The sequence below is a fragment of the Dryobates pubescens genome, chromosome 14 (genome assembly GCF_014839835.1).
Source record: "Dryobates pubescens isolate bDryPub1 chromosome 14, bDryPub1.pri, whole genome shotgun sequence".
Classification (NCBI taxonomy): domain Eukaryota; kingdom Metazoa; phylum Chordata; class Aves; order Piciformes; family Picidae; genus Dryobates; species Dryobates pubescens.
The window spans coordinates 29,045,984-29,062,841 of NC_071625.1; the positions used below are offsets into that span (position 1 = coordinate 29,045,984).

Here is a 16,858-nt window from a genome sequence, read left to right on the forward strand (position 1 = left end):
GCTGTGTCCTCCCTAGTTCCCTGTCCAAAGAAGGGAGAAAGGAGCAGTGAAAGTTGCTGTTAGACTTAAGCAGAACAATGCAGCCAAAGTCAAGCAGAAGCAAATTAGTATCTCTCCAAAGTGAAGAAGCCAGAAGAGAAAAAGAATTGTTTTGGTACAACCAGTCTCAGGGTATTTATCTCTCCAATGGGATTGTTTAGAATGATCTCTGTTTTCCTTTCTACACCCAGTAGTGATTTGTTTACACTTCACTACTTTTCTGCTCAAGATCTGTGAAAAATGTTAAAGGCACAGCCTAAAACAACCACAGATGTCATTTGGCATATCAGGTCGTTTATGACTTGTAGATTGCCGCACAATAAAATGGAACAAAAAAAGTTTCTCTCTAAGCTAGCCATACAAGGGTAATGGAAACTTTTGGCTTGAGTTAGAACACTGGACGTGCATTCACACTGCATACATCCACAGATGGTAGAGCACAGGAGCCTGACATGTCCTCTTGTGAACATGTATTTCATCAACCCCTTGGAAACAAAGTTTTTCCTTTGGTCTTTTTTCCAAGCTCTGTTTTCAAGTTGACGTGCGTTGAAATCAGATTGTTTGTATTAGCTAAGCATGCCTGCGAACAGGAGAATGAAACCCCTCTGATTCTCTGGAGGACACGGGTCCGTGTCTGCTACCAAGTCAAACATCAGAAATCATCCTGCTCATCATAAATCACAGGCCGTCATTTTCAGGAGGGTGCACCGAAGGTGGAGGTCTCCACAATTCCATAATCCTTTCAAGGCAGTACAAACCAAATTCTTCTCTGTAAGAATTGGTCTGTATTGCCTTTTGAGATGATAGAAGTATAGAGTAGTCCAGGCCGGAAGAGTCCTCCAAAGCTCATCCAGTCCAACCTCCCCGCAGCCAGCAGGGACATCATCAACTAGATCAGGTTGCCCAGGGCCTTGTTGAGCCTCACCTTGAATATCTCCAGAGATGGAGCCTCAACCATCTCCCTGGGCAACCTGTTCCAGTGTTCCACCACCCTCCTAACATCCAATCTAAATCTGCTGTTGTCTAGTTTGAAGCCATTGACCTTCATCCTGTCACTGCAGGTCTTTGTAAACAGTCTCTCTACATCCTTCCTGTAGCCCCCTTCAGGTACTGGAAAGCTGCTATTAGGTCTCCCCAGAGCCTCCTATTCTCCAGGCTGGGCACCCCCAGCTCCATCAGCATGTCCTCATAGCAGAGGTGCTCCAACCCACTGATAGTTTTTGTGGCCTTTCTATGGATCCTCTCCATCAGGTCTGGGTCCTTCCTATATTGAAGACCTGTACACAGTACTCCAGGTGAGGTCTCACCAGAGCAAAGAAAGAGATGCTCCTGGCTGGACTGCAACTGCCACTCAAGAAGGCTACAGATCTCTCGGAAGTAATTGCAGATGGCTCAGTGTGGATGCCTTGGTATTTCAGATGTGTATAAAGACCAATTTGTACACAGCTGAATTGAGTATAGAAGTCTGATTGGGATGCTGAATCTCTTGAACTGAAAATGTGGCCTAAAATCAGTCAATAAGCAACTTCTAAAGCCTGTGAAAAAGAGAATCACTTTTTTATTCTGGAGGCTTGAGAGACTCCAGAGCAGTTCTTGAAATATACCACATTAAGTGTGTATTTCTGTGATTATTGGAGAAAAGGAGTCATTAGTGCACTGGTTTGCCTCACTGAATTCCAGATACGTAGACGAAGAGTCCAAGCCAAGTTGTGTCCTTCAGGAGTTAAGAGAGAGGCAGACATGTGAAGAGGATCAGTCAGGTAGTTGATTGTTTCACTCACTCCCTGGAGATACCTATTTCTCTGTATTTTAAATATTGAGGGGATCCCAGACCCACTGCAGCCTGCTACCTTGGCTTCTTTCTGCGTCACGAGGAAAGTTGTCTTCCAACCATCCCCTATCACTTAGCAAGGCCTGCTGTTCATGGCAGCCCCAATGGAAGCACAGGAATGGAATGACCATAATGACCACAAGCATGGAATGACCATAATTTATCACACAAAGGCAATACAGCCCCTGCACATTTTCCAGGGTAGTCCTGAGAAAGAGACTGAAGCTGAGATAACTCATGTCACCAGCTGCTGGTGACCTCCTTTGCCAGGATCAGCCTGACAGTGAGGTGATTCAAAATGTGCTGGCACAGAAATGTGCCCCTGCTGCCACCTTTCCTTCCTCATTCTGTGGACTGAGTGTGCACACGATGTGAGGGAGGTCACCAGGAGCTGGGTTACGTAGAGCAGTGAATGATGAGTTGAGTTCCTCTCCTGAGTCAGCTCCCAGGACCTCTGATCATGCTGAGTAATGCCTGTTCCACGCAGGCTGTTAGCTCCCTGGAGCTTCTCTCCAGTTAGTGCTATTCAAAGGGAATGAAGATTTCAATTGTGTTCCTAAATGACACAGTGGATTGCTGCCAAGAATGCTCAGCATTAGTTGGAAAGTGAAGGATGCAGGCATGTGCTCCTTAGATACTTAGGTTTAAAAACTTTCAGATTTATGTTTTCTGATAATGGAAATGCAGGAGGAGTGCTGGTATCATTCTTGATCTTCACAGCTCAGCATTGTCAAGGTGAATAAAATCTCCTTCACTGTCACCCATAACTTTTCCTGTTATCTGAAACTGTGAAGCCTGCATTCTGTGTCTATAAAATACCTGTAGGTAGTGGAAACAGTGATTTTTGAGAAATGCAGAAATTCAGTGACATTGTGTCCAGTTGATTTGGGTGTTCATGAGTTCAGAATATAGTGAAATGTGGTGCATTGCAACCAAAACCCACCAAAGATTTTAACTAATTATTCTCACGCTTACTATGGCACAACAGAAATTTTGTTCTCACAGTTAATGGAAACACTGAAGTCCTAAATACCAAATGTATGTGTTTTATAATACAGAAATGTGGTTTATAATAGATAAATGCGTGGTTTATGCCAATTAAAAAGTATCAGCCATGCATATGGCCCTGTAAGCCCTTTAAGCACCTTAATGTTCTCAGAAGCTTTGTGCAAAACTTACGCAGTACAGAGGTTAGAACAGAAGGATCAGTTTCTATATTTGGACTGAAAAGAAGCAGTTTATGTAGGATAAAAACCTGACAAAATCAGAAGCCTCTGTAAAATCTTGGGGAGTGTTGTGCTCCTGTTGAACACCATAGCTTAAACTCACGTTTCTAACTGCTGCAAACACCTCAAAGTAAAATCAGATTTCCGTGGTGTAATGAAAGCGCATCACGCTATGCAAAGGTAGTTTCTCTTCTAGCAAACACCAGCAAGAACAGAGATTTTTCTCAAAGGAGCCCACTTGGTTAGTAACTGCAGTTCATAGAAACAAAATGTCTGTATTTAAGCTGCCTCATTTTTATGAAAATGGTAATAAAATTGCATCTGTATGTTTGCCTGTGTTATACTTTTGTTTCTCATGATCAGTGAATGTTTGCAGTTGGTAATAAATATTCAAGCACCTTGCAAATGTCCTACCAATTCCCTTTGCTGCTCTGTGTGCGCCTGTGGGACTAGAATAGGAATGCATAATTTAAATATAAATTGCCTGCTTTGCATATACAATTAGTCTAGCTGCAGCTTTGATCGTAAGCAAAAATTATTGTCCTGTATTGCCACTTAGATAGAATTTTAATTCACCTTGAATATTCAAAGTAAATTAAGCCTTGGCTGTGTGGTTGAAGGGTATGATTTTTTTTTCTCCCCTCTCCTGAGGCTTTCCCCTAAACAACATTTATGGTAGGGTAATATAAGGGCATATTTTTAGCCTCATAAAAATGAAGGCAGAAGTTTTTATCTCCATATTCCCTCCCCTTCCTCAAAAACTTGAGTTGAAACATCTCCTGTAGACGTGCACAAGCGTAGCGCACTCACGCGAAGAGACTAACAGAACTCTTCTTTCATTTTCATTAATTCCATTTTGGTCAGTATGTGGCTTAAAGTTAATTATTTATTGTAATTTTGCTTAATAACTCAAAATGGAAACTTCATGTATTGGGTTTTTTTTTTTCAGATAGCAAGTGAGAGCCATGGGGCAATTCAGGAGTATCTGCACTTGGTATCTGCACAGAAGAGTTAGCTCTATGTGCATGCAGACAAATAAATAGACAGGCTGAACCCCAAACCTGTTAACACAGTTGTAGTACTGAGATTTTAATCTACAGTAAAACAGTTTTATTAGAAATCTATGTTTTTAATTAAACAGAACATTTAATTAAGGTGGTTTTTAAATGGATGAAACAATTAAGTGCAAACACTTGAATGAAACATGTCATAATTAGTTTTAATAGAGTGTTAATTGGTACTAGGTTTGCCAAGTTAATAATTACTGCTTATTAAATTTTCAATTAATCATTGTCATTTTGCTTTGAATAAAGATGAAAATTAGATAAACTAATTCAGGGGGAGGATGGTTTCCTTGTTAATTAGAGCAGTTAATTAAAAGAAAAAAAAAATCACTTGTTTTAGTCGTCAATTAAAAGACCGTTCATTAGGAAAATCTTTGCACTCTTCCTGCATCAAACCCCAAATAACCAATTTGTGACAATCCATGTTTCCCAGAATAAAAGGCATGACACTGGTGTCTGCTGAAGGCTCGGGTTGTCCTGGCTCCCTTCTTTCAGCAGAAGCATGGAGGGGTTTATGTAACGAAGCAGCGTGCCCCTCGCTCAGCGTTAATCGTGCGCCGAAGCCGCGCTGCCTGGGCTGTGCTCAAGAGCTCGGTGGAGCCAGGAAGTTGAGCTTTCCCAGGGTAAACGTGGCTTTGAAGGGGAGATCAAGAGGTCAAACGAATGTTCATAAACAAATTTGAGTTTTGGCTCATAAAGTTACATGTCCAGGGAAAGATATTAGAGCAGAGATGTCAATTTTTAAAATAGACCCTTGTGGGTTTGGGTTTTTTGTTGTTGTTTTGTTTTGTTTTGTTTTTTTAACTTAATGTATTTATTTGTTAACATGGCAGAAGAGTGTGGTGAATTGCCTATAAAGCCTGTCTGAATTTCCAGATAGATTTGGGAAAAAGGCTGTAATCTTAAGCCCTAATGATAATTCTTGCCAAACGTATTCGTCAGTCTTGGTGTGCTGCAAAACTCATTCTCCAAGTCAAGCGTTCAGAAAGACTGCAGGAATAATGCACTAGCGGTCTGAAATGTCTGCGTTTAAGTACTGAGGAAAATCGTCACAAGGGGTGAGACTTAATAAACAGCAGCAGTACAGGCTGGGAGGTGGTCTGCTGCAGAGCAGCCCTGTGGAGAGGCACCTGGGAGTCCTGGTGGATAACAAGTTATCCATGGGACAGCAATGTGCCCTGGTGGCCAAGAAGGCCAATGGGATCCTGGGGTGTATCAAGAAGAGGGTGTCCAGCAGATTAAGGGAGGTTCTCCTCCCCCTCTACTCTGTCCTGGTGAGACCTCATCTTGAGTACTGTGTTCAGTTTTGGGGTCCCCAGTTCAAGAGGGACAGGGATCTGCTGGAGAGGGTCCAGCAGAGGGCTATGAGGATTATTAGGGGACTGGAGCACTGCCTGGTGAGGAACGGCTGAGGGACCTGGGGCTTCTTAGTCTGGAGAAGAGAAGACTGAGAGGGGATTTAATAAATGTTTATAAATATCTGAGGACTGTGGATCAGGAGGGAGGGGACAGGCTCTGCTCACTTGCTCTCTGGGATAGGACAAAGAGCAATGGATGTAAGCTGAAGCACAGGAGGTTCCACCACAACACAAGAGGGAACTTCTTTACTGTAAGGGTCACAGAGCACTGGAGCAGGCTGCCCAGAGAAGTTGCAGTCTCCTTCTCTGGAGACTTTTGAGGCATATCTGGATGTGTTCCTCTGTGACCTGAGCTAGACTGTACGGTCCTGCTCTGGCAGGGGGATTGGACTCGGTGATCTCTTTGGGTCCCTTCCAGCCCCTGACATCCTGTGATCCTGTGACTTGGGTGGTGGGGAAGTAAAGAAGCCCCTGGGTGGTCTTGAAGAGAGTCTTGAGGAAACCATTTCCTCTATGTCCTTCTCAAAATGAGGTCTCTCAATTCAATAGAGTTACCTGCTGTGTTTCATGTCTCAGTCCTGCGTAGCCCTGTGCCGGCTGTGCTGTGCTGATGAGGCTCTCTTGCCTCTCTTGCAGAGGAAGCTGTCAACGAAGTCAAGCGGCAGGCGATGGCGGAGCTGCAGAAGGCGGTGTCGGAGGCGGAGCGCAAGGCGCACGACATGATCACTTCGGAGAGAGCCAAGATGGAGCGCACGGTGGCCGAGGCCAAGCGCCAGGCCGCGGAGGACGCCCTGGCTGTTATCAATCAGCAGGAGGATTCGAGCGAGGTAAGAGCCTCTTTGCTGGGCACGCGTCACCTGTGGCTGCGTCTGAGCTGGCCTCGAGCTGCCGTTTGTGTGGCCTGGCAGTCCAGTGCCTGCTGTTAACTGTTTGCACAGTTGCTTTGGATGCATATTTCAGGCACGTGCTGAGCTCTCGGCTTTCTTGGCTATCTTGTAGTCTGAGTCCAAAACAGTCCAAGACAGAAGGGACCTCTGAAGGTCATCGAGTCCAATCCCCCTCCATCAGGTCCTCCACTAGATCAGGTCACCCAGAGCCTGGTCAAGCCTCACCTTGAATATCTGCAGGGATGGGGCCTCAACCACCTCCCTGGGCAACCTGTTCCTGTGTTCCACTACCCTCGTGGTGCACAACTTACTCCTAATATCCAGTCTAAATCTGCTCCTCCCTAGTTTGAAGCCATTGCCCCTCATCCTATCACTGCATGCCGTTGTTCCTCTGCAGCCTTCTTGCAGGCCCCCTTCAGGTACTGGAAGGTGGCAATTAGGTCTCCCAGGACCCTTCACTTCTCCTGAGCTGTCTTCTTACCTTTTAACTGCTGTTCAAGGCTGCATATCATGCACTCATTTCTCTTCTAATGTAGCTTTTCAGTAGCTTTCTTCTGAAGCTATTCAATCTACCATATTGACTGGATACCAAGATTGCCAGGTGGAAAATACTTCATGCCAAAAATCTAATTTAAACAAAGAAATTATTTATTTAGGAGAGTAAGGTGGCTAAAAGCTTGTCTGAGGAAAGTGCTGGATGTAGAAGTGATTAGCAAGTGATGGTATTTCCTGTAGAACAGAAAGTGAATGCAAGTGACTCCTTGTTTTGAATGTGTGGCTTTGGCTTCAGGGAGAGTTGGGGAGTGGGTTAACAGCATTTCAGTGGAGGAACAACAGACTGCAAGAGCAACAAAGAGTAAACCAAGAAGTATGTTAAGCCTTGATTTACTTTCAGACGTCATAGTGGAAGCCTTGAATTACTGTGGTACAGGTCATCCTAGTGAAAGAGCAGCCTGTGTTTGACCAGTGCCACAGCAGTCTAGATAGCAATTAAATTTTACAGCTGTTACAGAAAAATAGAGTCCTAAGTCAAAACTGCCCTTAGATACAGATATGACAAAGAAATCACATCAGTTTAAAGTGATTTGTATATAATCTCTATCTCTCAAGAACACTGAAATGGAAAAAAACCCAATACTTTCATAAAGTATTTACTGTTCTTGTACTGAGATCTTGGCTGTAATAAACCCACATTTTAATATGAAGTGTAAATGGCAGGGAGTTGGAAGAAAAAAAAGAGTGGCTATCAGTCCCTTTTGCATGGGGACATCCATTTGGGTGTGCTAGTGGTTGCATGGGCAGCACTGTAGAGGAGTCACTTGAGTTGAAAGATGCAGATGAGCTGGCTTGCAGCGTGCTGAGAAAACTGGCAGCCATCAGGGGCAGTTAAGTTGGTGGCATGCTGCAGTATGCATCCATAATTTGAGGGAGCCTAAGATTTTAATTCATACCAGGCTTCTCTGGAGATGAAAGACTATTGTGGGATCACTGGATGCCCAGAGTTTCTCCTTAATGTGTAGCAGATGAATAAAAAGGAGACAAAAGGAATTGATTTTCAGCATCTGAAAGTTTCTCAGGAAGAAAGGGGCTAAGGGAAGTGTATGTACCCTTTAAGTACTAACTGTTCCATTGTAGATTAAATGAGACATAAATTCAATTTATTGGCATTTTGTAGCTGAGATACTCAAGGACATTTTTCTTGCACTGTGTTCATAGAAAGGGCATTTGTCTGACTTAGTATCATGAAAGAGCTGTCACTTTGTGTGTGTGTATGTACAAGAGACTCTTTTAAAACTAAGACTCCAAAGGTAAATGCCTTTGGAGGAAATGGGAAATTAAATCTGTTTAGTGAACTGATAGAGAATAGGCAGGACAGAGGAAGTAGTTATGTGCCAATACATACAGCACATTCTTCCACGAGCAAATGTGCATCCAAAGGAACGCATGGAGACAGTCTCTAATTAACTCCTGAACAGTCATAGCTTTGGAAAAAGCTGTAGAACAATAGAAATCTTTACTTCTCCAGCAGAATTGCTCACTTCATGGAATCAGGACTTTTCAAAAAGGGCAAATGTGTCTCATAGAGTTCGGGATGTTCTCAGGGCTGCGCATCCTCAGCGAGGATACAAGCCTCTTTGACCTAGAAATCAAGTCTAGTGTCCTGATCCTGCAGCTTTCACCCCTGGGGTCCCGAGTGACACATCAGGATAGCTGTTCTGAGGTAAAGAATGAAAGATTTAGTGAATCTGCAGAGAACTCAGGTTTTCTCACTTTGTATTTAGAGGTGCTTGATGAATTGTGAAGAAATGGCATTGATACTTGCTTGAGAGTTTGACTTCTATTAAGTTTCTATTATTAGTTTCTCTTAGGCTTCTAATTATACCAAACACTTAGCGCAGTGCTTAACTGTTAACTCTGGCTCTCCTTTTACGAGGGGGGTGAGACTGCCCCGGTCTCTAGGCTGCCCAGGGAGGTTGTGGCTGCCTCCTCCCTAAGGGTGATCAAGGCCAGGTTGGATGAGGCCTTGAGCAACTGAGTCCAGTTGAGAGGCATCCCTGCCCATGGCAAGGGGTTGGAGATGATACTCTCTAGGGTCCAACCTAAGCCATTCTATAATTCTATGATCAACCTTTTCCTTCATTTTTGAGGACAGGACATCAGTTTGACAGTGTTTGAAATGTGTTCCTTCAGAGGTGAGGCCTTGTGTTTGTTGGGGTTGAGGAATAAAACTTCACAGCCTCTCTCATTTGTAAGTCTCCGCAAGCTTCTCTCTTGCTGATAAGTTTCGGCAGAACACTTCCAGCAATACAGATTCCTGTGTGCTACAGGCACTGGAGTAATATTTTCAGGGCTAGAGTATTTCTCGTTCCAAGTACGAGAAGACAGAAGGGCAGATTCCCCAGTCTTACAGCTCTAGAGGAAGACTGAGCATCGCTCCTCATTCCTTATCCTTGGCAGGACATTGCATTGAGGCCTGCAAGAGATCACAGGATGGGCTGCTCTATCATTACCATGCAGTTCCTGACACAGAATATTTCTCCCACGGGTGTCATTTGTTCTTTTGGCTGCTGAAACTGTAAATGGAGATGAGAATTTGGCACTGGGTTTCTAAAGTATCAGATACAATTTTCATCTGATATGGCCACTCATTGCCTGTTGGCAAGGTTTCTTCCTTACAGCTCTTCATCTGTTATCCAGTAAAATGCAACCTGGACCTGGCTAAGCTGCTTTGGTGTGAGAACTTCATGGCATGATTTTCACTACAGTCTTCTCCAGAGCTCAAAGTGGCAACTAGTACTCGAGAGTTTTGTAATTATTACAATCTTAAGCTAATATATCGTTTCCTCACCCAAGAGAACTGGGGGGGTGGGTATTTTGTTGTTTCATTGTTGTTGTTTTAGGGATTTTTTGATGGTGTGGGTTTGTTTGGGGTTTTTTTGTTTTTTCTTCTGGGTTTTTTTAAGGCCTTTTCTGGGTTTTGTTCTGCTTTATTTTTAAACCAGGAAAAGCAGCATCCCTGAGTGTGGTGTTGTCTGCGAAAAAACTATGAAGTGTGGCACGTTGAGCTGACAAAGGGAGCTGAGGGCAGTGAGAGGCCTAATATTTGGAAGCATCTTGACTTTCAAGAAGTGGCCTGCAGTATTTTGAGAATTACCACATTACATTACATATTTTTTTTCAGCTTAGATTTCTGACCTCGACCCTATCCTTTGTTGAACTTGTTCTTTGCTGATGTTGGAATTGCTCAGTGAGACTGAACACACAGTGCCCCTCCTTCAGTATGTGTACATTTACTTTCTCAAGATTTCCATTGTTTCTCAACATAAGCCCTCCTCAGTGACTAGGATTCATGATTATCTGTTATTGTAAGGGCAGGCTGGTTGTAGGCCAGCTAGCAGAGAACACTGCTGTTGGAAAGTAAAAGGACAGGAGATGGCCTACCTGTCAGCATGGCTGTTACTTAACCACAAATTGTTCCTGTACCAGTTCCTTACAGTTGCTTGACAGAAGATGCCCCATTCATCAGGGGTTGACTTGGCTAAGCAGAGGAACATGTTTGAGCAGCCTACTCTTTAATGACTGTGGAGCTTGCTTTGGCTGCAGTGTTCTGTTGTGCAAATCAGTTTTAATAGTAAGGGTGAACAGCATAGCAAAGAGACTGGCTGCCCAGATTGTAGGGGGGTGGTGAAAATAATCAAAACATCTGTCTTTCTGCTCGGGTATAAAATGCCACTGAAGAATCTGACACTCAGAGCTCTTCCTCACTTTTGAGCAGGGTGGGTGTTGGGGGCAGGGAAGGAACACAAGTGTTTTGATTCTCTCTGCTTAAAGCAGATGCTGACATCTGTTTAGATAAAACAAGTATGTAACTGGTCCATCACTGCTTTTAAGAGATGTGTAATGGTAGGGCTTATTTATATTGCAGCAATTTATGTTGTGTGTGAATATCACACTTAACCTGACATTTTGAAGACAGCTGGGTTCAATCCCTGCTGAACAATCCGCTGAGACCAGGAGTGTGCCAGCAGACCTGAAAAAGTCAGGCAAGCCTAGTTTTTAGGTTGGTATTAAATCTAATACCTGTTAATGTTTACATTTTTTTTGACTGCACATCTCTTAGAAAGCAGCACATCACCCCCCTGCAGTGGTGGGGGGGCACAAAGGCACCAGAGGCTTGTGTTCTGTGCAGGATCAGCCCAGGTGTGATGTGAACGTTGGCACTCAGCTGCCCCAGGCTGCTACACTAATCCCAAATGTCTCTTCTTTGTGCTTCTTCATGCTTCTGTTTCCAGCATTTAGTTTCTCTCCTGCAGACTTGGATGAACATAGATGTACTTCACACAATGAGCAGTGGCTTGGACATACCTGGCATGTTCAGTGACAGGTGTAACTTTCTAGAAAACATCTAGAGGCCTGGATCTCTTTTTGTGGAGCACTGCATTTTGACCCAGTGTGGGAATTTCCCAAGTGCCAGTGTGCTTCCCTTTCTAGTGGGTCTTGGACTGAATTTTCATAAACGACTTTGCAGGGTGGTTTTGTGCTGGTATTCAGTGGGTCATCTACACCACTGTGGTTTCAGTGATTTGTAGATGTTCTTTTCCTTGTGGTAAGCAGTGATAAGAGTTTTGAATGCCACGAGCATTGCAGAACCAGGAAAAATCTGGGTTCTTCCTACCTGGCCGTGTTTCCTTTCCCGGTAAACTGGGAAAATCCATAGTTTGTCAAAGATAACAGAGCAGTCTTTGATGCTGTGGTACAGCATTTCAGAGTTCATCATCTCTTCAACATGTCTCGGTACATTTGGGTGTTTTTTTCTTCTTTAAGCAAGCTCTACCCTGAGTCTCAGCTGGGGGTGTCAGAGGAAAGCAAAGACTCACTTGTGGTTGAATATTTCAAAGATGGAAGCAATGGGATGGGCAAAATTACTGACAAGTATGCATCCTCGTACTGGAGACCACAGAAGTGGAGACCATTGATTTTAAGGAATTTTCAAACAAACAGAAGTTCCTGAGGTCTTTTGTTTGAAGATGGAAGCTTAAGTGCACAAGAATTAAGAGGCTGACCTAAGATAAGGCTCTGACCTAAGACCAATGTTCCTTGTCAGTTGAAAGAGGAGGATGAAATGTGATCGGTGGCATAATTTCGGAGCAAGATTCCCATCTGGTGTGCTTTAGCCCCATTTCACTGAGTTAATCTGTTTTCAAGGTAGTGTAGTTAAATTGAATTATGGAGTCTGAGAATCTGGCCTTTTGTATAATCTCACTGTTTCACAAGAAAACCAATGCAGAGTTAAACCATCATCCAGTCCTCCTCATGCTTTCAGCTACACCTGAAACTTTATAAAGTGCAAGATGCAAGAGTAGTGTAGTAGGTCACTACCTAGAGAACAGAGAACATGAGCTACAAGAGGCTTGGAGAGATCTGCTGCTCCTTTTCCAGTGCTTGAAAAACTCTGGCTGTATCATTCCTGTAACACAGCTGCTCTTCCTCTGCTTTCCTGATGGAGGTTTTCCAGCATCAAGAGGCAATTTGTGCCTGTCCTTACACAGATTTCTCATAACATCTTTTTCCATCTTGGAGATGTTTCATCTTGTTAGTTCTGCTGTTCAGCCATGTAGACGTGGTCATTGTTTTACTGCAGTAGCCTCCAACACGTTTGGGTGCTACTGTCCCCTCTCAAATGTCCCTCTCTCCTCAGGTTTAACCATCCTGAGTTTGTTCAGTCTCTTCTCTTGGCTTGTGTTTGTCTGACATAATTGTTCTGGATGCCTTTCTCTGAGTTCTTTCCAAGTCTTATTTGTCTTACTTGATTTGTTGTATTTAAAGTGCAGTCCCAAACTGAGAGTAGTCCAGGTTAGGTCTTGACAGTGTTAGGAGACAGTGTTAGGAGACAGAGAGTCTTGAGTATGAAAGCAGTCCATAGTCCTGCTCCTGCACCCTCATATCATGCTGGCCACCTTGTCACCAGCATGAGATAGTGGGTCTCCTGTCTGCAGCAGCTGATCCATTTTGCTGGTACCTGCTAGAGCTTCCCAGAAGGGAACATACCTTGAAAATGCTCAGTCCCATAGTGAGCTTGAGGCCTGTCCATGATACCTGGATCCACTGGAAACAGATGAACAGGGGCACATGAAGCACATCCCACGCTATTAGCTGGCATCTCAAGCCTGGCTTTTCTTTGGTAGAATTTGGGCTCTGGAGCTATCAGCAAGCAATATGAACAGAAGTCATCTACTGTCAAAGGTTGCAGGGCCCAAGGCTGATCCTTCCTGGTGCCTTTCACTACTTGCACATGGGAAGGAGCAATGAATGGCCACAGTGGTGAGAGTTGTGTAGCATCTGCACATTAAATCAAGCTACTACTGCACCTCAAGCTCCCCATGGCTTATGTGCTTCCTTATGCTGATTAGTACTGGAGTGATTTCTAAAAGCAGTAAGTTGTTGCATGAATGTGAGCTGTAACATTTATTATTTTATTTTTTTTCTATTTTCTGTGCTTTTATGTCCACAATTACACTGAAGCTGTAATGACCTGCTAAATGGGGAAAAAAATATGTCCAATGGACAAAATCCCCTGCAGACAGCGTAGGACACATGAAGTAATCACATAAGGAGCCACCTTAGAGCTTTGTCACTTCATTCAAATCTTGCCCACATGTGCCACTTTTCATGTACAGGCTGGTAGTTAATCAATGAGTGTTTTGATAAGAAAGTTGAACCAATGTGCTTAAAATGAAGTGACTGTTTTCTGACATCGATACAGTTCTTGTGGTAAGATCCTGAAATCTTCTACAGTGGCTCTGGTCACATCTGCAGATATTTCTACCTGCACAGATAGGCCTGCCCCAAAAGCAAAAGCAAAATGAAGCTCCCCCAGAAGCTGCCCCTGTATTAACTAAGCAGATCCCTAAACTGAAAAAGTTGGACATCCTTGTAGTAGTTCCAACACAATGAAGCCCTCCCTTTGAAGTTGCAGGTGGCTGTGCACAAGGGAGGGATTCCTGCACCTGGGCAGGTGCTTGCTGCCTTCAGCATTATACCCCACAGGGAGGTGTCTCTTCACACAAGTCTGAATGGGGAGGTTTCATACAGATAAGGAGAAAAAGGGAAATATGGGCCAAAGCCAGGGCTGGCAGTTTGGGTGGAAAAGAATCCTAGGAGGTCAGTAGGCATGGCAGTAGGGTGTGTTGCAGGGAAATTCTGTGCCAGTATGGTTGCAGCAGAATTAAACCATGGTGACCAATCACAGTGCAACTATCAAGCTGCCAAAAGGAAACTTCCACAAGTACAGCATGACTGTTGAGAAATATTAGCCTAGCTAAAGAAGGAGAATCCAGATAAATCAGCATTTGTTCTCTTTCTGGTGGGCAAGAGGAGGCATTGGATCTCTTTGAAAGGCTAATGCAAACTTGCCAGGTCATGGCGTTGGGTGTGTAAATGTCTGTGTGTGCAGTGTCCATAGACTGTTCTAAATTGCTTATAGTTATTTTTCATTGTGGAGATAAAAGGGGTTTTTTGTGAAGGGAAAGTGTTCCAAGAATAGCACAGCTATCCATTTCCAAAGGTGGTTTTACCTTTCCAGCACTGGACAGAGTTTGAGCAAAACAAACCTGAAACAATGAATGCTGAATCAAAACCAGGTGATGCCAGACAAGGAGTCTGAATTCCCAACGTTTAACTATCAGAAACATCTGGTTCTGTGTGTTGGTAATCCCACCTTTTAAAAAAAGCAAAAAAAAAAAGTGGTTTTAAAGATGGGAGCAATTCTATAAATAAAAAAATCCCAGAAATCACAAAAGTCCTCAACACATGTATCTTTAATTACTTGGTTTAGTCTGTGTGTTTAATTACTTTGAGTTGAGCATGTCATGTACTTTCGATTTCAATCTCACAGAGCAATTGAGCAGTGGACAGTTACTCTTCCTCCATCTGCCAGTAAATGCTTATGCCAAACAAAAAACCCCAACCAAACAACCAACCCCCAGACACCAACCAACTGACAAAATGCACAGCAAAACAATACCACCCCAGCAAAAAGAGGTGGGGAGGATGGAAGTAACACACAGCTATTTTCTGAAGAAGCCACTTGACTCCGATTAAATGTCTAATTTCCTTAAAATATTGTTTTGGATTCAGGTCTTTGATTCTGAAATTGGGAAATTTTTTTCTGTGTAGTTGAGGAATATCACTTAAAGCCTGGCTGTGTTCCAGCATCCAGCTGGCATAGCTATAGAGTGTGTGAAAATGAATAGCATACAGATTCTGCAGTGGCTTCCTCATCCTGCCAAAGACTTGGGCTTCAGCTTAACTGCTCCCTGCCAGAAGTGCCACCGAGTCCAATGGCATTACTCAGGTTATTAAAATGGAAGTTTTCCTGGAGTAACAAGTCTTGTCTGTGTGTTAGGTCTTGGTCTCCCAAGATTTCTTGTCTTGCCTTAGCTCCTCTCCACTTTTGGAGAAGCACTTTTCCCGGTGTGCTGCTTTCATTATTTCACTTGGGTAAAACTGGCAGAGGAGTTAGGTGAAGTTCTACTAGAACTTTCTCCTAGTCAGCCTGCTTCTGGTGGCTGGTTGTGAGGGCATACTTGGAATTTACGTCACTGCTACTAGCAAATAGCTGCTTTTGTTCTTAAATAGTTTCTGAAGGCCAGCGTGCCCCAGGTGACTGGCGCTGCCACCAACACCACGGTTGCTTCAACCATTGTTAGGCAGGGGGTTGACTAGAGGTTCTTTGCCAACTGTTTTTAATGTGAAATGTGGGACACTGGATAATTTAGACACTAGATAATTTGAGCACCAGATAATTTCTGCCATCTCTCTCCCTCCTCTTGCTTTTAGAGTTGCTGGAACTGTGGCCGGAAAGCTAGTGAAACCTGCAGTGGTTGCAACACAGCGCGATACTGTGGCTCATTTTGCCAGCATAAGGACTGGGAGAAGCACCATCACATCTGTGGACAAACTCTCCAAGCCCAGCAGCAAGGAGAGACACCAGCAGTGAGCTCCTCCGTGACTCCCAGCAGCGGGGCCGGGAGCCCTATCGATACTCCACCAGCAGCCACTCCTAGGTCCACCACCCCGGGAACCCCGTCCACCATAGAGGCGACTCCTCGCTAAGACTGAACTCAAAACTCTGAGAACCAACAACAAAAAATACACAACACAAAAACGAAACCAATTCCTCATCCTCAGATGCTCAAAGATTTTAACTGAACTGTCACATTTCAATACTTCAATAAGAAAGAACTTACTGTATCTTGAGGTGGTAGAAAACACAGAAGGCCAGTAACGGGTCATAATGACTTATTGTGGATAACAAAGATATCTTTTCTTTAGAAAACTGAAAAGAGAGCAGAGAATATACACAAAATGATAGATTTGACCTCCTCCCTGTTATTTTCCAGTAGCTGGGATTTTAAACTAGATGACCTCATTAACAGATGCTTTACCAAACAGCAAACCAAGAGATTGCTAATTGCTGTTGAAAGCAAAAAGGCTAATATCAAAAGTCACAACCTTCTTTATAACAATAATGGGAATTAAAAGAAAAAAAAAAAGGAAAAAAAAGAAGAAAAAAAAAAAGGGGAAAAAAAAAAAAAAGAAAAACCAGGGAAAAAAAAAAGAGAGAGAGAGAAAATCAAATACAATTAAAGAAAAAAAAAAAAAACAACACCCCAACAACAAAAAAATAACCCTCGAGGGCATGAGCATTGGATACAGCAGTAGACATTTTAACAAGAAGATGAATGGCGTCCGTGGGTTACTGACTGAACTTTGAAGACCCGCATCAAAACGCGCAGATGTGCAGCAGATTGGAAGGAGACACAGATGTTCCTTTTCTTTTTCTTTTTTTTTGGTGTTTCTTTTTCTTCCTTTCTTTCTTTCCTTTTTTTTTTTTTTTTTTTTTCCCTCCTCCCTCCCCCCCCTTTTTTTTTTCCTTTCCTGCTTCTGAAAG

At 43.4% G+C, this 16,858-nt stretch overlaps 1 protein-coding gene across 6 annotated transcripts in view; it reads left to right on the forward strand.

The window, feature by feature from the left end:
• RUNX1T1 (RUNX1 partner transcriptional co-repressor 1) overlaps positions 1–16,453 on the forward strand; it is a 118,657-nt gene extending 102,204 nt beyond the window's left edge. For all 6 annotated transcript variants that reach the window (XM_054167189.1, XM_054167191.1, XM_054167192.1 and 3 more), the window contains 2 exons: positions 6,155–6,345; positions 15,745–16,453. In XM_054167189.1, the coding sequence (XP_054023164.1) occupies positions 6,155–6,345; positions 15,745–16,020 (467 nt within the window). In that variant the 3' untranslated portion in view covers positions 16,021–16,453. The remainder of the gene's footprint in view (positions 1–6,154; positions 6,346–15,744) is intronic.
• Positions 16,454–16,858: the final 405 nt, after the last annotated feature.